A 22507-nucleotide genomic window follows, 5' to 3' on the forward strand; every position below is an offset into this window, starting at 1 on the left:
CTTTCCCCTTTGTGCATCATGGTTTTTGGCAGCTAGAATGCATGGTATAAAAAGCCACACAAGCGGGTATTTCTGCATACATTTAGTATAATGATAACATTTGCTATCGCTCAAGTAGGGCACTAAATGTAATTTTTGCCAAATGACAAACTTAAGTATTTTCTTTCACAACCAGTGGCTCCCTGGCATTGCTGCCACAAAGCCCTGAATAGTATGAATCAGAACTTTTAGGTATGATTGCCTTTTTCATGCGTCAGATTGCTGTCATTAATTACAAGAGTCGGCTAGGCAACCCAAGATTTACTGAAGAAGAGGCTTTGTTAAGCCTATTTACGGCTGCTACATCCTGATGACTTCACTACAGGAGTTCTAAAACGACTGCTAGTGATACACAGTTTTTTGCTGCTTTCAGTGATGCTACAAATGTTAATACCTCAGAATCCAGAGTCACATGAAAGGACTGATGTGTAATTGGAGGTCCCCTACTGACTCTAAGATAAAAATCAGTTGCAGGGGAAGAAAATATTGGACCACCAGCAATGTGCATACTTTCAGCTATGCCCGGTTGCTTAGATGACCCTCAGGAGGGGATGAGACAACTAACGGTAGGGGGGTAGGAATGAGTACAGAAAGCTTGACTAGCAAATGGTAATATATTGATGTGCTGCTCTTGTCAGTCCCTTAAACCCACATTTGGAGATGCTGATTCAGTTCAGTTATTGCCACAATTATTTATAGTTATGTAAGGCATGTTTGTTATGTAAGATTTGTTTATGGACCTTGCCTACCTGTTTCCTTTGCTTGCAGGTTGTTGCAAATTTCTGCTTTGCCATGCAGTACTATAGTTAGTTCTACAAAATCCTAGACTTAAAGCACATAGTGCTATTCATCTTCATCCACTGTTGAGCAAAATTGCAGCTGACGGTGGAGATGGTCTGCAGTGCACTGTCATCCTACGTATTTATATTCCCGCTGTTAGCAAAGTCCACTGGGAGACATCTCTTGAGAGAGAGAGAAAGCCTATTAAAAGTGACTGAGTGTTGCACAGAAGATGAGCAGTGGACATAGGCTGCAATCCTATATATGCTTACCTGAAAGCCAGCCTCACTGAACTCAATATGACTGACTTCTGAGTAGATATGCATAGGATTGCATTGGTAGGCCATGTTCACATGTTGCAATAAGCCATAAACCATGGCTTGCTGTGAGAAAGTATGCTGCCGGGTTGCTCCTGCTTCCAGAGGCAGATTTAGGGCGGCATGACCAGTTCTGCTCCACTGGGCACTGAGCCCAAGGGGCACCACAGGGTGTCACAACTATGATGCTCAGCAGAACGGAAGGTGAGGGGTGCTGAATTTTGGGCTTACACAGAGCACCACTGAAATTTGAAATACCAAAAGTCCACCCCTGCTGCTTCACTCCTCCCATAGCCCAAGCAGCAGCAACAAACCATAAACCTTGATATACCATGTTGTCCAAAGACCACATAACACTGGTCTTGAAAGACCTAGGTTTCCAAGCACAATTCAGAGTGTCGGTGCTGACCTTTAAAGCCCTAAACAGCCTCGGCCCAGTATACCTGAAGGAGCATCTCCACCCCCATCATTCTGCCCAGACACTGAGGTCCACCACCTTCTGGCTGTTCCCTCACTGCGAGAAGTGAAGTTACAGGGAACCAGGCAGAGGGCCTTCTCGGTGGTGGCTCCTGCCCTGTGGAATGCCCTCCCATCAGATGTCAAAGATATAAACAACTATCTGACATTTAGAAGTCATCTGAGGGCAGCCCTGTTTAGGGAAGTTTTTAATGAAGGCGGGGTATAAATAATAAATTATCCAAACCAGTATCTTTGTTCTTCCCTAAAGAAACCATGATCAGAATCAGACGTTTGTTCTTGGGCTGCTGAGGGATTTCTTAGTGAAATGCTCCATTGCATCTCATTCAGCACCCTGTTCCTCCCTCCCTCCACAGCTCACAGTGAAGTCAGAAGGCAAAGTACAGATCTGGTATGGAAGCACACTGAGAAGGATGCAAGTAGGCAGATGTACAAAGCAGAAATCCCTATCAGTATCTTAAATCCTTGTATTTGGAAGCACTTCATCTCTCCTTTGTTCAAATGTGATGCTTTTTCAGGATATTTAATTCCAAATATAAGGTTTAAAATTAACTATAATTAATATTCATTCCCCCCCCCATATGGTAAAATAAGTCTAATTTCATCTTCTTCACACTCTCAAAGAAACATTTCATTAGGTGACCTTTATATTTTTTACATATACTCTTGTGGTATGTTTTGTAATTAAAAATGTCATAGCTCCACAGAGAGCTAAATGAGATTTAGTTCATTGCAGGTTTGGGATTGTTAATGAATCATCATCCCCACTGCATGAGGCAAAGTGACACATAGTTTTCTTGCATGGCATCCAATTGTTCTGACAGCTGGCGTAATGATGCAGATGTTTGTCTCCAAGGGAGGCCTGCTAACACTGTCCTGACAGAAGCACATGACTTTTTTCAGATTAGTAAAAGAGTATCATACCAAAGCTCTAACAGCTTTCGTAACAGACCAATTTTATTTTTATTCAAATCATCACATAAAGCTACTCTATACTCAGTCAGACAATGCAGGCCAGTATTGTCTGTGCTGAATGGTAGCTCTCCAGAGTCTCAGGAGGTATTTTCCATAAGATACTATCAAATCCTTTCTTTATCAGGCAATAATCGGGGGTCTTTTGCATGAAAGGCAGGGACATTGCTAGGCCTTCAAAAGACTTGCGGCACAGACCCAGAACACAGATTTGCACATTTTTATTTCTGTGTGTAATTGCAAATGTAGGTTGACTTTCAGAAAAGAAGCTGCTCTGAAAACAATGTAAAAATATGTGTTCCTTTTAAAGTTTAAAAAGGGGGGACAAAGGACAAGAAATGTTGAGACCGTTATAAAAGACCCATAGCTCCCTGATGTGGAGCACGTGCTACATTTAAAGCACTCAATTAAACATCCATGGCTTCCTCCAAAGAATCATGGGAACTGTAGTTTATTAAGAGTGCTGACCGAAGATCTCCAGCTCCCAGCAGTCCTATCAATTTACAGTTTCCAGGATTCTCCATGACTCTTAAAGTGGTATTAAGTGTTTTAAATGTATGGTGTGGGTGCAATGACCTTCACCGTTAGTTTATTACAGAAATTCATATAGAAATGCTTACATAGAAAGTAGAAAATAACAAGAATACAGGTGAAGCAAATCAGAATAATCATAAAACACAAAACTAAAAAGGCAGTAAGTCTCAGGTAAAACCAGGGTCAGCCCAAGACACCTGAGGTGGAGCCCCAAATGCCTCCCCTCCCCACCAAGGAAGAAGGGGTGAGGGAAGATCTACATCAGGAATAAGGGTGGAAGAATGATCAACATTGGGATCTGCTGCCCCGGTGAATCCCGCCACCCTGGGTAAGACAGCAGGGGTTGACTTTAAAGGGCCTAGGTAAATAATAATAAAAGATGTTTACCTGCTGCCAGATGAATAAGGCAAGTGTCAAGAGGACCTCTCTTGAAAAAGCATTCCTAACTGGAGCACCATCACTGGGAAATCCCTCTCCCAGCAGTTACCCACCTTGCCTCCAACAGCAGAGGTACCCGAAGAAGCATATCCATCTTCCTGTATGGATATGCCCATATATTTCACCATCAGCCCACAATGTAAATAGCAAAGTAAAAGCTGCATTAGGTAATAGGCAGTTTCTTTATGCATTGGTGGAGATTATGTCAATTATACTGAGTCAAACCATTGGTGCGTCTATCACAGTACAGTTAGCATTGACTGTCAGCAGTACTATAATGTTTCAGACAGAGGCCTGATCTGCTGAGTCCTTTTTAGCTGAGGTTGCCATTATCTTCTGTATTCAAAACATGTTCCAAAACTGAGCAGTGGTGCCTCCCTGATTAGCAGAACTTGGGACCTTATTTTTGTTTTTCCTTACGCCTCTTCTCTGTGCTTGTTTTTGCTATTCTCACAAGAGATTTGAATTTCCATTTTATAAAAAGAGTTTGTTGCCACTATGCTTTCTTCTGTCCTGTCAAAGCAGTATTTTTAGTAACTGCAGTAGCGAAGAATAATTTGGCCTGTTAGAATCCTCCTTGTGGGTATCATGTCAATGTTTTCTGTAGATCAGTAAGCCTGTGGCCCTCAAGATTGGCCCCATGACAGTTGGCTCTTGTTCTTTGCAAATGAACTTCATTTTGTCTTTGAAATAATTTTATTTTGCACATTATAATTTATGATAATTGTAGTGGTTAATTAGTTTTCTAAAGCTTCTATAATTAATCAGCTTAATTTTTGATGTGCTTGACAGCCACAATACATATGCATTTCCTTACCTCAGTGCATTCTTGTCTGGCATATCTAGGAGTCAGGTGGTTCTGTTTTCTGCATTTAGCATATAGCGCATGTTGAAAATTGATGTGAGTTCAGTGGGTGTTTTTTATAACCTGAGCAATAATGGTTCAGAAACATGTAGTAGATTTAGAGAGCGATCCTATTACCCCTGGGAGAGCATCTCAGGGGTCATAGGATACATTGGATCTCCCTTTCCAATGCTGAAGAGGGAGAGTCAAGGTTTTATCCTGACTCCCCACCAACATGGGAATGCCTGATATCCCAGCACAAGCTATGTCAGAGCCACGACATCAGTAGGGCCAGAAAGGGGGCATGATGGAACTGTGCAAGGGAAGGACCAGAAAACATATTGGAGCCAAATACAGTGGTACCTCAGGTTACAGACTCTGCTAACCCAGAAATATTACCTCGGGTTAAGAACTTTGCTTCAGGATGAGAACAGAAATTATGCAGAGGCGACGCAGCTGCAGCAGGAGGCCCCACTAGCTAAAGTGGTGCTTCAGGTTAAGAACAGTTTCAGGTTAAGAACGGACCTCTGGAACGAATTAAGTTCTTAACCTGAGGTACCACCTGTAATCCAAAGTCGCCACAGTCCTCTGACATACCCTGAAGATAGGGAAGATTTAGATCAGCTCAGGAGTTGGTCTAAATCTCTCCCATGATGAAAAGGGAAATGTTAAAAAGGGATACATTTAAAGGAAGAAGGATTTCAAGTGTTCTTTTTTATTTTTTTACCTCACATCTACCCTGCTGTTCATCCATCTTTGTTTTTTGCCCTCCTTGGTAGGATTGGAGCTTTAGTGATCCTTGCTTGCTGCCAGAGGCTTTTTATATAGGACTACAGCAATTCTCTACCAGAAGATACAGTACACCAGGGGTCAACAACCTAAGGCCCATGGGCTGGAAGCAGCCAACGGAGGTTGTTTGACCGGCCCACAAGCCACCCCCGAACTGAGCTGCCCACTCACGCACTACGCTAAACCAGAACAGCACGGGGACTCACTTCTGCGGTGCTGGAAATCGCGTCTGTGCATGTGCAGATGCTGGAAATCACGGGCACGCATGTGCAATCCGGTCCACGGAGGGATCACCACAGGACCAATCTAGCCTAGGCAAGATAAACCTTGCGGGCCCCTGCAGTACACAGGTGATGGCTGCTTGTTCTATCAACAGCTATCAGCCATGATAACAAAACTGAATCCCTGAATTCAGAGGCAGTGAATAAAGATGTTAGTACAGACAGCGGGTTATGTCCGTTGCCTTAATGTCCTTCACATAAACTTCCCACAGGCATCCAACTGGCCATGAGTGAAACAGAATTCTGCATTAGATGGATCACTGATGAGATTGAGCAAAGGCAATCTTACACTTTTAAACTGATGCTGTATTAATAGATCAATACATAAGCAATATACTAATTATGAGGCTCCAAAGACTGATCATTTCCACGTTCCCGTTAGCTGCGAGTGGCAGTATGATTTAAAAAAAGCACAAGTGTGTTATTGGCAATATAGTCTTGGCTACCCCTATTTCAAAATTATTGGGATATTTTTGCCAGTTTCTAATAATAGTAATAAACAGCCTGCTAATTGTCAGTCATTTAGATCTATTAATTTGACCCAGATCTCAAAAGCATTGAGCTACACATGCAGTTAATAAGAACACATGTGTTATTAGTGAAATGGGTTAATTGATTAGAATCAAAACAAGTGTTTCAAATGGAGGCCAGAAGCAAATAGGCAGCCAGTGCAACTGGAATATAATTGATTCAAATGCCTGACCCTCTGACAAGCATCATAACAGCTGCATTCTGTATCAGCTGAAGTTTTTGTACTGTCTTTAAAAGCAGCCCCATATAGAGAGTATTATTCATTACAGTAAACTTCTGAACATTCCTTGCCTCAACTGCTTTCAACCATAGACCTAATTGAAAGACTCACCCAGTCTGCCTAACTTCTGTCAAACAGCCAGATTTTTACTCTTTGACCTTTCCAATGTATATTGAAATAAATTATTGTGGTGAGGGGCAAGGCATTCAAGAGTAAATTAAAACATCTGTTTTCAGACCTGCAAGTTGTCAAAATGTAGATTGTGGTTTCTTTAGATTCCCCCACCCCTCTTAACATTCTGTAAACACTCTAGTTATGGTCAGGCAGCTTTGAGGGTTTTTTAGCCTTCTGCATGCCTAGGGAGTCCTTGAAATATGAAGAAACCACTTCTGTATTTTTGGATAACTCAGTTTCATTCCAAAACTAATAGGCACTCAACCACCTGAGTTCAAAATTAGAAGGGATGGTGCTTTTTAAAAAAAAAACAGCAAAAAATATCTAAAGATAAAATGCAAACATTATTAATACACTATGTTGGTCAACCCTGCCTGGACCAAGTCTTTTCTGTACTATAGCTCATTAAATCATTGCTGAAATTCTGCACAAATGAAGGCAGCTTAAGTAATGAGGAGGACTGTGGCCCTTGTTTTTTATTTGCCTTCTCTTTAAAACAGCATTTCTTTCTTGCAATTATATGTAGGATTTGAACCAGAGTCACCCTGGTCAAAACAATTATACTGCTCATTCATTAAATCATACTAAAGTGCTTTTTAGAGGGCTATCAAGGATCCACTTGCATCACCAAAAATTGTGCTCAGAGGGCTAGGACCAAGTAAGCCATACCAGTAGCAGACCTATGGATATCAATTGATATGACTAAATTGCCCATTGGTTTCAATGGGTATACTCTATGTGGACTTAGCTGTGCAACTCGAAATCAGTTTCCTTTTAAGTGGTAGCATTATTATTATTGTTAATTTCCAGTTGACAAACCACACTATCTTGCAGCATCCATTCCTCCTCCTTGTAATAAGAAAAGATAAAGTAGATGGGGTTTTTTGTGGTCTTACAATTATTCCTCACTTCTGGCTTGCAGTTGTGAACTACTTGCAGCATCCAGCTATGCCCCATAAGCCTTCAAAAAACAATGCATGTCCACATAACTATGTTTTGTGCTGTTGGTCCTGGAAAATTGCTTTTGTGTTACACTGTAGCAGATGGAACAATGTGCCAAAGGTGCTATCATCTCCCCCCAAAAAATCCTTTTTCAAAGCTCAAAACCACATACAGATGTCTCCTGAGAACAGTACTGACTGCTATTGCCCCAGTATAAAAAAAAACCACTGCTGGATCCCAGAGCAGAAACAGAAAAATATGTCCCTCCACACTAGTACTGCAAACATAGTACCCACTTTGTGTTTATTGCTATTGAGCAGCACAGCGTAATATCAAGCAGACTCTGAAATTAATTGATGGCCTCTTACATTATTTAAACATTGACATTTTTCACTTGGAGTGAGTATTCAAGTGAAAGCAATTATAACTTGATTATTTATCACACCAATAAGTCATGGTACATTAAATTAGACCTGAGATGATTAAGGATGTCTTGATGATTTAGTATTTGATTAGAGCCACAGGACTACAATTTCAAATTTAATAAATATGCCAGTAGGTATCTTCAGTGCACTAAGCATTTTTTCTACAACTTGTTTGAGTGCAGTTCCGCTGTACAAGAATGTAGAAGTTTGCAAATATTCAAAGAGTCTGATCCTGTGCTCTGTTGGGGATAGAACAGGGACCATGCTTAGGGCTTCAAGCAATGTCATTCGTGATGTGCCAACTCCATGCCTAGATTATGTAGTAAACATTTTTTTAAAAAGAAAATTCTCTTTGCGGTTGTGCCAAGACCAAAGGGGGGGGGGACTTCCGGGTTGGTGCCTCCGGCAATGGCGGATGTCCTCTGACTGGGAGGAAGGACACAGGTGAGGAGGAGACTTAGGGAACTGTGGGAAGGTGGGGACCTTCAGCCCCCACAACTGTCTCATAGGGGCAAGATCTACCAGGACAAGTTGCTGTGCTCACTAGGCATAGCCTCCTGAGTCAACCTTGTTTCCTTGAAGAAAGAATTAATTCATTGATGCCATGTGATTTATTGCTGACCTGCTCCTGGCACATGCTCCTAACAGTTGAATGTAAAAGTGGTTTGTTTGTTTTTTAATTAAAGAGGGCTCTACACTTCATAAGGCAGATGTGTGCACGCCATAAGGCATGCACACTTCATAAGGCTTTGTGCACGCCAGTGCAACGCTCATGTTTTTTTACAAGAAATATATAAAGAGTGAAGGATGAAATGCACCCATTTACATGATTATTGGGACCCAGGCCCACTCAAGTGTTCCATGTATGGCAATCTGAGGAAGTGTTACATATTCCCTGTGTATCAAATATAGATGTCTGAGTGCTTGGAATATGGCAATATGCTTCCAACAGCCTTGAGGGGAGGCATACGGATTATTAAATCAATACAGTGGTACCTCGGGTTACATACGTTTCAGGTTACAGACTCCACTAATCCAGAAATAGTGCTTCAGGTTAAGAACTTTGCTTCAGGATAAGAACAGAAATCGTACTCTGGCGGCGTGGCGGCAGCAGGAGGTTCCATTAGCTAAAGTGGTGCTTCAGGTTAAGAACAGTTTCAGGTTAAGAACGGACCTCCGGAATGAATTAAGTACTTAACCCGAGGTACCACTATAGTACAAAAACGCTGCTGGAGGTAGCATTGTACTATGACATGAGAAGTACAAAAAAAAAAAACCCTGGCCAGGCAAACAAGCACTAAATTGTATTCAGAGCTTTTGACTTGTGGAGAAACACTCGATGATTCGTTTTGCTTCTGTTTGTTTTTTCCGCTTTAGGTATATCAATATATGCATGAAACCATAAACGTTAATGGCTGCCCCGAATTCCGCGCAAGGGCAACAGCAAAGGTAGGGTGCTTGCAGCTTTAAAATATACACTCCTAAGATGCCCCAGTAATTGACTGTGCGCGTGTATGTTTCAGGTATTCGTGTGTAGACTGTAAGAAAATTTAGACATCAGTGGCAGCCCAGAGTCTAGAACCAGTGCTACTTTCCAGGTAACAACTATAATGGCAAATTCAACCTTTGTGCTGCTGCTTCTGTAGCTTAAGAAAAGAGAATGCTTTCCAGAATAAAGAGGCTTGCAGTGTGGGGAGCGGGGAGCCAGCTTCAGGTCAAATCTACTATTTCATTGCATAGAACAATGTACTGGCCATTCGCGCTTCTTTAGCTAAGCTCTCCTGTAACATTTTTTTTTCTTCATAGTATGGCACAAGCCAGCCTTTAGGACAGTAAAGGTTCTCATTTTCAGAGATGCTGAACACATATTTCCTCAACAGAAAAACAGAGCCTTATGACGAAATTTCAGGAAGCATCCTTACAAATCTTTGTATGTGCCCAGCATCAAGAGAAATAATGGCTGTGTTCAGTTGCAACACTAAACCATTGGTTTTAGCAGTACAAGAAACTTCACTTTTCCCAAGCTTCCTTCTTCTCCCATCTGGTGCAACTCCAAGGAGATTGGAAGTTTTTTCTTCCATCTTTGATTTACCAAAGTTTGGCATGCCATCTAAAACGTGAAATGGGGTTCAGATAAGCAAGTTAAGTTAATAAACTATGGTTTGAAGTTAGCTTGTTTCTACCAACCATAGTTAAGATTAACCACAGTTTGTGTGGCTTCAGATTACACAATAACCTGAGGTTAATCAAAGCAGAAGTAAAAGCTTCATAACTGCTCGGGAATTCTGCGTAGGAGGGGAGGGGCATGTGCAAGCCCACTGAGAGGCTAGAATCATCCTTGCAATGCTAAACTGTGGTTTAGCATTTTATCCAATCCATCCCATTGCTTTTGTAACTAAATCTGAAATGTACTTTTGTGTTCACATTGTGCAGGGAATAAACGTTTGCCATAAAATACACGTTTCCTCATGGAATAGATTCTGCCTTATAACACTGATAAAACTTGAATGAATTTTCTCTGCATGAGTGAGGCAGGGGAAAGAAAACTAAGAAAACTGTAGAACTTTTACAAAGCATATGCACACAAACCTAAGAACACTGCTCTTTGCAAATCAAAGCAATTAATGCTAATGTTCTTTCCACAATTCCGGTGAAAGAATCCTGTTGATTTGAAATGGAGGAAAGCCAAAGTTTGATGTAGGGGAGACATTATTTTAAATGTATTATTAAAACCTTTAAAATAATGTGTTTTATATTATTAGAGAGTTAAAAACACACCATTCTGAGCCATGCAGTACTTTTTAACTTTAATAAGCTAAAGGTAGGTCTAAATAAAATTCCTCCATTATGTTATCAGCTTCTGGAACATTGCACATATCCAAGAGTGGTTTGAGCTTGAGCTTTGTAACTACTTATCCAAGAAAGGTGTGTTCTATATGATTTCTGCTGTGGATAGAAAAGTACAGTTAAAGGTGAAAAACTCTCCAGGTTTGCCATTCTCATTTCTTATTCATTTAGAACAGCAGGATTGTAGAGCAATGTTTCAATATCACAATATTTCCTGGTTTTTTCTGGGCTGTCTGCATTGCATTATCTTGTGCATTTATGTTTGACATTTAATGTGTGCATGGTTACAATTTTTGCATGATAACACATGTTGCATATGTAACTAAGGTCTCATACTCATGTTACCTAGTTCCATCCATTAAACATCCCTAATAGAACATTCTCTCATAGGACCTTTAGGAACCGTGGGCATCATTCCATCAGAAGTTAAGCACTTTCTAGCATCATTTATTTCAATAGAAGAGTTATGTATGTGCTTGGGGCCAACATTCTATAGCCACTTGCCTGAAGCTAAGCCTCAATAGGACTTACTTCTGAATATTCAAATATAGGATTCTAGTGTATATCTCTCCTATGGAAATGAATGAAGCCCTTAAAGTGTTTAACTTTAGCTAGCTTCTTTCCTGCATTTTAACATGCCAAAGAAACATACAAAACACTTTGAAAAACAGTTGCTGGTGGGAAAATGTCTGTTTCCGCAATGCAAATTGGTTTATTTTGAGAATTAAGGTATACTTCTAAACGTTGTTGGGGGTTTTTTAAGCAATGCAATCCTGGTTTCCTGCTGCTTTAATTTCAGCAACTGTTTTAATTTCAGGAGTCCTAAATTTATTCGACACAGTTATTTAAACTAAACTCCCCTAATTAAAGTATTTTTTCTTCCACTCCTTACCATTGCCAGAGTCCAGTGGCTCCACTTCGCATGTAAAGACTATGGTATACAGATTCCACTTTGCTGCTGAGGGATGTTGCATGCCTGCCCCTGCTAGCATGAAGCTCAGTGTGTGCATAAAGGTCCTGCAGAGCTTTCAGGTGTTAATCAAACCTGTTAAAACATTTTTAAATGTTACTATGAAAATACATTTTTAATCTATTGAGGGGGGGGGGACTCCCTTTTTTGTAGTCTGGCAAAGCTTACTTTTTATTATCATTATTCACAGCAGAAAGAGTTTGCATTATAAAAATTTAATTTAAATAACAATTTAGAGTGTTGGTGCTGACCTTTAAAGCCCTAAACGGCCTTGGCCCAGTATACCTGAAGGAGTGTCTCCACCCCCATCATTCTGCCCAGGCACTGAGGTCCAGCTCTGAGGGCTTTCTGGTGGTTCCCTCACTGTGAGAAGCAAAGTTACAGGGAACCAGGTAGAGGGCCTTCTCGGTAGTGGCGCCCGCCTTGTGGAACACCCTCGCATCAGATGTCAAGGAAATAAACAACTATCTGACTTTTAGAAGACATCTGAAGGCAGCCCTGTTTAGGGAAGTTTTTAATGACTGGTGTTTTAATATATTTTTAATATTTTGTTGGAAGCCGCCCAGAGTGTCTGGGGAAGCCAAGCTAGATGGGCGGGGTATAAATTATAAATTATTATTATTATTATTATTATTCAGGTTTCATAGGGAGGTCACATTCTAGAGAACATAGAAAACTGCTTATAGATTTAGAAACTCTACCGAAATCACGGCATCCCTCTACCCAGAAAAACTTCTCCAAGTAGTGCACAGAACTGATTTTCATATTTGCTTCATGTGCATAGGTTGCGTTTATGAAAACAGAGATCCCCAAATGTGCAGGAGCTCCATGTGAGCCTCTGAGCACATGTGAAACTCCAAACTTGGGATTCATGCACCCCAGTCCTAATACCAATGATGTTGGCACATAACTGTGCTTGGAGGCCTTGGGCAATTCTGTACTAAATGCTCCACATCAATACTTCGTATTCAGAAGAATTATGGAATATTTGCTTAAAATTAAGGAATTGCAAATACTGGTTCATGCAAATTAATATTTTAAACAAAGTCAGCACCAGTGCTTTTCATTGTACTCGCTATATGCTGAAGAGATGTGTTTTCTTCTAGGCAACAGTTGCTGCCTTTGCAGCTAGTGAAGGCCATTCTCACCCTCGAGTGGTAGAACTGCCAAAGACTGATGAAGGCCTTGGCTTTAATGTAATGGGAGGAAAAGAACAAAATTCTCCTATTTATATTTCTCGCATAATTCCTGGAGGAGTAGCTGAGAGGCATGGAGGACTCAAACGGGGAGACCAGTTACTTTCTGTTAATGGAGTGGTATGTGAACATGTTAATTGTTATTTTTTTATGAACTGTGCTTTTTGAAGGAGCTTCAGCTCCCATGCTGCAAGTAAGAAGTCATAGCTGGAAATACTGTGGGCTGTGTCCAGACATCACCGTCCACGGATGGAAATGCTCCTTCCATCCATGGAAGACTTTTGCCATTTCCCTCTCCCTACACTGCTTCAGAGAGTCACCTAATCCTCAGGAACTGTGGAAGACGGTCCTAGAGGTTGTAGTGGAAGGAAGGAACAGGCAAAAGCTGTCTCCTATTGGTCTGTCAATGGGAGTGTCCCATGAGTTCCACTGAGGGGATGTTCCCACAGGTTGGAGTGAAATCTGGATACAAACCATTATATGTAGCTCTTGAGTCTTGATGGGTCCAGTGTGGAATTGCAAACATTTGTTGTGTTGTTACAAAAAGCTGCTGTTATGATATGCAATATTAGGAATAGTTTGCAAGTCAGTGATAATTAAAAAAAAAACAAAGCAAAACAACATAATGTGACATTTCAGATACAAAAATTGCAAAGTGGAGATTTTGTGTAGCCATATATTGATTTTAGAAGGGTGTTTTGGGGTGCAGTAAATCTGTATGTGCCAGTTATCTGAGAACTCATCCCTGCAGTAGGTGCATCAATACAAGCCAACTGCATATTTAATATAATTCTTGCACCAACTGCAAAAAGCTAAAAGACTTTAGGGCTTTATTAAGCTGCTGGAACTGTGTTTTCTGCCCTGATCCTGGGTTCTGCTTTCTTGCCTTTCACTCTCCCTTGGACACTTTCCAGCAGCCAGCGGGTAAGAAGTTCAGGTATTGCCTTCCAAACCCAAGTCCTTAATAGAAACTCACCTCTTGCAATATGTGGTTTTTCACTATTCTTTCCTTTCGTAATCAGAGCGTGGAAGGAGAGCACCATGAAAAAGCTGTGGAGCTCCTGAAGGCCGCTAAGGACAGTGTCAAGCTAGTGGTGCGCTACACTCCCAAAGTGTTGGATGAGATGGAGGCTCGCTTTGAGAAGCTAAGGACAGCACGGCGCAGACAACAGCAGCAGTTGCTAATTCAGCAGCAGCAGCAGAATGCACAACAAAACCATATGTCGTAGGTGAGAGAATCCGATGGTCTTGCTTTTAGCCTACCGTTAGAAAAGACTTTTGGCATGCCGTGATCCATAGCCTGCTTGTAGTTTCACAAGCCCTGCTTTAACAATTTGGGTTTAGGTGCTAATCCATAATTTGCTTTGACATGCCATACCCTAAAATCCTTGCTCAGTGTTGATTGATAATAGAGCAGCAGGGGATTATTTCATAACTTAGATTTTATGCAGAATTCTCAAATATAGTTGTTAGGCTCAAGTTCAAAATTCAGGAATATGAACTGAATCATATAGAAATACCAGATCAGTCCTAACCCCTGACCTGTGCTGCTGGAGGGAGTTACGAGGCAGTGTCTGGTCGTTGACCTCTGTTGGCTGGCTTACTGCACCCTCTAAAAAGCACAGTGGTTGAGCAGCTATCTCCAGCAGTGTTCCCACCGATGACATCAAGTGTTGGACCCTGATGTGGGGTAGAGCAGGCCAGAGCTGGATCCATAGCTGCTCCATCACCTGCACAAGGAATAGGATTCCTCTGCAGGACACCTGGTCTTAGTACAGTTGTTGTATCTGTTGGCTCCATTGCACAATTGCAGTTGTATGGAAACTCTTTACAATTAAGACCAGTAGTAGGCAGCATGGTGGGCTGGCAACATTCACCTGACCTCTGGGTGGTCACATCCCTGCTGCTGAGACATAGATGGAGAGGGGCAAGGTGGCAAATGCAATGGCAGAACCAATCCAGTTCTCCCACTGGTGCATTTGCACTGTGCCATCCTTGTCCATCCCCTTTTACCTTCAGTAGGCAGAGACGGCATGACCACCTAGAGTTCATGTGAACAGAGCTGCCCCACCATTCTCTACAGATCCAAACACAAAGCAAAAAAGAGCAGACTATACTTATCATTTGGTTGCTGGACCAATTGACTGGCCCTTAGTTGCTAGGGCTACTAATGGCTGCATGATATTAACGCTGGGCAACACCAGTGTAGTGACTCCCTGGTGGCTACGTATATGGTAGATGAAAAAGAGTAATGAAGGAAATAGACAGAAGAGACAGATGTTGGTTAATTCCTCAATATTTCTGTTGTTGTTTAATTATAGATCGTCCTTGAAGAAGAAATTCTAAACCAAGAATCCAACAGTTTAGCAGCAAAGCTGTATTTTGAATTCCAACATGCAGTAAAAGAGCAGCAGCAATGACAATACAACAGCTGCATTCACCAGCAAACTGTGAAAGGCTGCCATAAGAATTGCTTGGCAGGTCAATAACATAGTGAAATCCTTCCAAAAAAGGTTTTTCGGTGTTCTGAAGTCCTAGGATGAAAGGTTTCTTTGACTCCTGTTCCGTGTGGTAAGGCTTTTTAAAAAAGAAAAAGAACACTCTGTAAAATTGAGAGTTTTAGTAGTGAATGAATGAATGAATGAATGTGTCAGTGGTCCAATCCTGCTTGCTTTACAGTAATACTTCAGTGGGAATTTATCAGATGGATGCAAGATGGGGCCACTGCTGAGAGTAACAACTGTCCAGTATTTCTGGCCCTATCTAGCCTAAGCCATGCTTTTAAAAGGATCAGAACTAGTTGATTCAGAATGTAGATGGAAAAGTGCTCTAGACTGCACACTGAAAGCAATGTGCTGACATTTGGGTGCTGACAATTGAATGCCACCCCTTTTGTGTCCACGGTTCCTAAGCCAGTAAGTGATACATGTGAGGAAGATCACCTTTTAAATGTACAAATCTCCCTATCTGAATTGAGGCCTGTGGCCCCAAGACGTTACAAATTCAGGGAGAAATGGCATCAGTTGTAAAATGTTACCACTTACAAAAGCCCTTCTTGCATCTTGCAAAACATCTTCACTTCACAATCTTGTACAGGTGCTTTGATCTGAAATTCAGTTTGTAATCTAGTTCTCTACTTTTTTTCCTTCCTGGGAGTTATTACAATATTTATATTGTGGCTGCAGTGTTGAGTTGATTAATCAATGGATCTAAATCAAAATATTGCTACTTGATGAAAGAGATGCTCCTGATTAATTTTTGTTTTCTATTTGATGGTTAATTATTATTTTTAATGCAAGTGGTTATAAATCCATGGGGGGCACTTTCCTCTTCCACCTCGTAGGAAGTAATGATTCTTCTGAGATCATGCTTGCTCCACCACATGCTTGCATCATCTAAAAACAATGGAGGAATTTTTCTTCTTCAATACTATAGTTTTGAACTCATTTGGAACTATGTAACCTTAACAGTACAATGCTGTATGTGTCTACTAAGAGTAAGCCCCACTGAGTTCTATGCAGCTTACTCCTAGGTAACTTGGAGTAGCAGCTTACTCTACCACGTACCTTGGAATAAGCCCCATTGAATTCAATGGGCTTCTTTCTGAGTAGACATGTGTACTGTTGCACTTCATAGCCTATACAGAATAAATAATAATAATAAACAATTTGGGCAGATTTTTATCAGTGGATTAATCAACTAAACTTTGTTTTAATCAAACAACAGCCCTAATTTATACAGAATTTTATTTGTAAAAGCATTTTTACTCTTGGTGTATTCATAAATTCTGTTCAGCAGGTTTAATTCTGTCTTCTGTAAGTAGTAAGACTAGAGGACCCTTGAACTGTATTTTTAAATATAGATATTGCTAGTATTATAGCTATAATTATTCAGAAATCTATAATGTTTACAGTATATTTATAAGATATATATGATATGATATAATAAATAAATCTATATCTATAGATATATATCCCCAACATATATATATTGTCAGAATGTATGTGTTCCAGAGGTAGGATCTGTACTTATTATATATTACAAATGTTTTAAGATAATGTTAATGAGACAAAAATTTCTTTTGTGGAAAAAATAGATAAAACAGGGTATCCGTATTTTCTCTATTTTTCAGATATATTCTTTATTTTGTTTATGTTTTTGGATTTAATACACCCAAATACTTAGTCAAGAAAGCTGGCATAGCCAAGTGGCTGAGAATCTGAGCTACAAATCTCATGTTTTGCTACAAACTCACTAGGTGGCCTTAGGCAACTCACTCTCCCTTTCAATCTCAGTCGCCCCCCTACTATATGGGGGATAACAATGCTGACTTACCTTACAGGGTTGTTGTAAGCATTACAACTAGATAAGTTAGCGCACATGAAGCACAATGGACACTTGAAAGTGCTATACAAACATTGAGCATTATTATTATCCCATAGTGGGAAGGCAGGCTTCCCCAAAAAGGCACAAAGGATTGCTAAAATAATATTAGGATTTGTTTGACTTCTTCAACATAGGTCTGATCTACACATGCAGTAAAAATGAGGTTGGTTATCCAGGTGAGAACAGTAAGGGGCTTTAACCCTTTGCCTCATCTGCAAGTGTGGTGGAGTCTCCTTCTTTGGAGGTCTTTAAGCAGAGGCTTGACAACCATATGTCAGGAGTGCTCTGGTGGTGTTTCCTGCTTGGCAGGGGGTTGGACTCGATGGCCCTTGTGGTCTCTTCCAACTCTATGATTCTATGATTCTACTTTACTTGCATCCCAGATTACTCTTTTTTCCACTGTAGTGTTCAAGTTTATTTCAAAATAGTCTTTTAAAGTCTTTTGGGCCTTCTTCACGATCTCCTGATCTCTTAACAAGGTGTCATTCATTTTCCATCTGAAGGAACCAGTTGGGATTAGTCTCATCTCCACTTTCATCGCATTATGGTCGGAGCAGGTTTTTGGGCAGATTTCCACTTTTCTAGTCTTAGGTGCCAGTCCTCTAGTTATCCATATTTGGTCGATTCTTGTCCATGACAGATGGGCTTCAGAAAAGAATGTTCCTTCTTTTCCTATGATTCTATGATTCTAAGTCCCAGTTGGAATTAGAACCTAGTGCCTGCTATTTGCATTGGAAGAGAATATTCCGTTGGCACCAAAGAGCCCTGTTGCCCCATGGCAAGGTTCCAATCCACACCTGCCACTTTTACAAAGCCATTCACAAAATTGCTCATTATGTGATTGGTGTGTCTTCTAGGTTGGCCCCTCAGCAGGGTTGGTCCTACTAATGGGCAGAGTGAGGTGGCTGCCTTAGGCAACATATGTCAGGAATGGTGGCAAATTGATGAGGGATAGAGCTATATTGCCATGAGGCCTGCCCTCCCCCCCCCCCCCGCACCGCCCTCTGGTGTGGTGGTGGCCGCTGTCCTGTCACTAGCGCTGAAGTTAATTCATCAACCAATTCAATTGGCTTCTGTCTGTGCTGTAGGGAGAGCTGCCACCTGGTCCTTCACCTCACACAACAAAATGTTTGGGGACATTCCTGGCTTTCAAACAGCTTGTGATATATCATATTTTTGAATGCTCCCCTGCAATTCCCTTCATTTGGGTTTCCAGTACAGCAGACTTTATTATTAACATACTGGATTATTTTTTTTACTTGCAATGAGTCTCTCCCCCCTTTTTTTCTTCTTTGGAGTAGCATTCAAAAATAAGATCTTCTGAGTTATACAGTCCATTCTACCAGCTCAGGATTTAACCACTCCATTCTACTACATGTGCAGCCCAGTCTATTGCTACTGATGGTTAGGAAAGGATATCACATCCTCATGCCTTAGCCATGAAGTCAACCCATCTTGATCTTTTTCAATTAACCCTAACCCCCACATGTCTCATGCAGGGCTCTTTCTCAACCTGGATACAAAATAGTCTTTAACCAGAAACATCAGGGATTTATGGGACCTTACGCATGGAAGCAAGTATTCAACCACTGATTTCAAATGCTGGCATCGTAACAAACCAATCTCAGACCCAAGAATATAAAAAGATGTGCCGACACCTGCTGTCATCAGGATAATTCATAATGTGTGCAATTCATGTGAATTAGTTGCAAGTAATCAAATTAAAACGTCAGTTAAAATTTACATGCAGTTTCAGAACCATTTGAATAATAGTCATGTTGAAAGGTTGCTAAGGATGTTGTTTTCCTTGGGAATAATTTCTAGAAGTCGGTCCTAGAATTTTCATGGCTATGAAAAACATCCTTAAAGAAGAACAGCCGTAGGAATTAGCCAGAGCTTAGATGGGTTTCGATGAACACACATAAACTTTCCTCTTTGTAAGAAGTCAGGTGGTGCTTTGTGCAAAGATTTTTGAAAATAATTTGCGAAAAGTACTTCTAAGGCCAAATTAAAGTTACGGCCATAGCTCTTTGACACAGAACACATGAGATTTAGGATTATGGCTTTTGAAAATATGAGATAAAACATAATTGTGTGGAATTGTGTTTTAGTATTGTTTCAGTGGCGTCTGGAACCAGGACAGTGCAACTACATTAGCCCTGTGCCATCCAACTTTAAACGTGGAATTTTATATTTGGGTTTTAGTTTGTTGTGTTTACCAAATGTGATGTGTGTTATGAAATATCTAGCTTCTTAAAAATGATATTGCTTAAGGGTTTATGTCAGAATTGAGTGTACAGAAGTTTTTTTCACCTTCCACACATTCTGTATTATGTTAATACAAACCTCAGTTATAGCCAACCCTGTAAAATGTTGTTATATATTTAGCATATGTTGTTGTCAAACTCCACCAGAAAAATAAAGATTTTGATAAAATGACAGTGCATAAGGATATATTGCATAAGTAGATTGTCACTCATATTTCAATAGTGAATATCAACACAATTTGGATCTTTTGGTTTAATAAATTATTTACACAGAATGTTTGTTTCCTGTTCCAGTTTACTATTAATGTGACATGCAGAGGCATTTAGACTGTGGCTGCAGAGCCATGTGCTGCATAGGAAAGTTTTTAAACAGTGAATGTAGAAGTAGAATCCACTGATATGCCTCTTTACAAGGAGAGTTATAAGAATCTGCAGTTCATGTTGGTGCAATGTGAACGATGTATTAGATTGCACAGTGCTTGGTCTCATGCATTGAGGAGCATATCTCCCACCTCTGGATGTTCTAAGAGAAGAGTGCCAGGCTCACTGGGTTACCATAGCAACACCAGTAAGGTCAAGGGCATTACTTGCTGGGTCATTCACCCTTCGCAGGAATGTAGAGATGGTTATACTATTCCTGTTTGCTGCCATGGTCTGACTGAGAGATTTGGGTAGGTTTTACACAGCGGCATTAGCTAACATGGTGATAGCGTTAGCCGATCACTCTGTACATTTGTATCTCTACTTCAAAGACCAGAATAACTGTATATAGTAGATAGTAGTGTTTAGCTTTGTCTTGTATCTGGAGACAATAAACACTTTGTTACTTTGAACTATGTGGGAGAGGAGTTATTTCTGTCAGCCAGGGACTCTGGAAGAGGAAGTTCTGCTGGGAGCAGGAAATGTCTGGTGTCTCTACTGGAGTTCCACATTCTCTGCTGATAAATTGCATGGCTGAGGTGTGGTGAATGACCAGCTGACTTCCACAAGTCACCAATAGTTCATCCATTTTTCTAACCACATGCTGGGACTAGGAGGAACAGGGCATCTCAGATCTGCAAGAACCCAAGTAATGGTTCCTTTGGCATCATGGACCCCACTGAGAAGAAAGGAAAGAAGCAAGAGGATGAAAATTGCAGAGACTAGAGCTTTAAAAGATGTGCGTCTTGCAGCTTTTTGATACGGAGCTTTTAAGATTATGTATATGTACTTGCTATGCATCCTCATTCTACTTTTGAGCCCAGATCCCTGCTGCTGGAGTGGCATTTTGTCCCCAAATAGTAGTTGTTGTTTTTAGTTAACATTTTCTCCCTTTCTATGTTCAAATTCTCATGATGACAGAAAGGCATGTTTAGTGACCTTCTCTTTTGTTAACTTTTTCAAAAGAAATCTAAAATGACTGAAGGCACAAGCTGCTATGCATATTGCTATGAATCCCTAGCTTGCATAACTATGTAACACAACATTTGCATTTCATTACAATATTTATGTGCTTCCTTTAAGAGAAAGAGAGAGAATCATGGCAGCTTCCCAAAAAACTCACCAATATTTCAAATATTTCAGCCAGGCTGAAATTGACAGGAAAGGAGCTAGAGCAGAAGGATTCGAAACTGGGGTGTCTAAAAACTACCAGAAAATGCAGTGTTGGTTCTGCTATTGGAATGCACAGTATAGATTGGTATGCACATGAAGTATGATTTCAACTTAGTTCTTCACTGTAAATTTTCAAACCTGTTTTGTTTTGATGGTTCCTGATGGGTTTTATTAAGTAGGTAATCTTAACTATATTTTATCCCTCTACAGACCCACTTATGCAGGATGAGGCAAAGAGAATACGTATGTGGTTGCAAGCATTTTTCAAAGTGCAGGGCTTTTGCAGACCCTCTCACAAGAGAAAGCCATCTCAGCAGAGTTTAAATCCCATCTTAAGCAGTTTAAAAGAAAGCATAGGAATTAGCCGTTAGGCTGATCTCCTTGTTTTGGTACCCCTTTTATCAAAGGAACAGGCTACAGACTGAAAAGTTTAAAATACATAGTTTACTCACAGTCAAGCATTCCTCCTGAGCAACAACAGCAGTAACAACTATTGCAGGTAAAATACTTGCATCTACAGCAAAAACAGCTGCAGGCAAGCAGAGAGATGTCCACTGCCATGGCTAGTTGAAGAGAGAGAGAGAGAGAGAGAGAGAGAGAGAGAGAGAGAGAGAGAGCAGGAAATACTTAATTGCTTCTTTCCTCCCAGGAGAGGAGGGGAAATGACATCACACAAAGCTTTCTCTACCAATTACATTTCTATGGTCTGAGTCTGCCTATCAGCAATACAGTTGTATGGTCTTAACCCCTTCACGTGCTAACTAGCAAGAATATACATTGTTAGATTTGACTGCATATCTCCTATGGTTCCACACAGGGGCCTGGAAATTACAGTTCTCAGATTGCACTGATTCTTTTAAAATACAGGATTCACAACATGGGCCAAAATCTACAGGTCCCATGGGTGCTGGTGGAAGAAACAGTGATAGCTTAAGTTTAAGACTGTAAGGTTCATAATGTAGCCTTGCCCAGCCTTTTTATTATTTATAAAGATGCATTCCTAGTGTAACAATCAGGGAGAAAAGCCAACAAACTGGAAAAACTGCAAATGGAGAAGAAATCTATATTAACCATGCACACCAGTGGCCATAGTTCTAAGATGTACACTATGACACAATAAATGGGAGAAGTCCTGTCATTTTAGGAGCATTGCCACCTTTGTTGCAGTTCAAATACCAAAATTTCAGATATTTCGTTGAAAATCCCATTACACAGACATTTTAACTGAGGATTGCTAAGGTGTAGAAAGTTAGTTAAGTGTGACCCTGATTCTCTTGACATAGTATTAATTTATTCCAAGAAGCACAGTAAAAGGTAAAGGTAAAGGGACCCCTGACCTTTAGGTCCAGTCATGACCAACTCTGGGGTTGCGGCGCTCATCTCGCTTTATTGGCCAAGGGAGCAGGCGTACAGCTTCCGGGTCATGTGGCCAGCATGACTAAGCCGCTTCTGGTGAACCAGAGCAGCACACGGAAACGCCGTTCA

General features: G+C 40.6%; 1 protein-coding gene across 3 annotated transcripts in view; it reads left to right on the forward strand.

The window, feature by feature from the left end:
* Positions 1-20262, forward strand: part of LIN7A (lin-7 homolog A, crumbs cell polarity complex component) — a 36987-nt gene extending 16725 nt beyond the window's left edge. For 2 of the 3 annotated variants that reach the window (XM_083463118.1, XM_083463117.1), the window contains 5 exons: positions 9141-9212; positions 12687-12896; positions 13799-14005; positions 15098-17382; positions 17856-20262. In XM_083463118.1, coding sequence (XP_083319244.1) covers positions 9141-9212; positions 12687-12896; positions 13799-14005 — 489 coding nt within the window. In that variant the 3' untranslated portion in view covers positions 15098-17382; positions 17856-20262. The remainder of the gene's footprint in view (positions 1-9140; positions 9213-12686; positions 12897-13798; positions 14006-15097; positions 17383-17855) is intronic. The other variant, XM_083463116.1, reaches the window with a different exon arrangement.
* The last annotated feature ends 2245 nt before the right edge of the window (positions 20263-22507 follow it).

This window comes from Podarcis liolepis (genome assembly GCF_965112155.1).
Source record: "Podarcis liolepis genome assembly, chromosome: 10".
Lineage (NCBI taxonomy): Eukaryota > Metazoa > Chordata > Lepidosauria > Squamata > Lacertidae > Podarcis > Podarcis liolepis.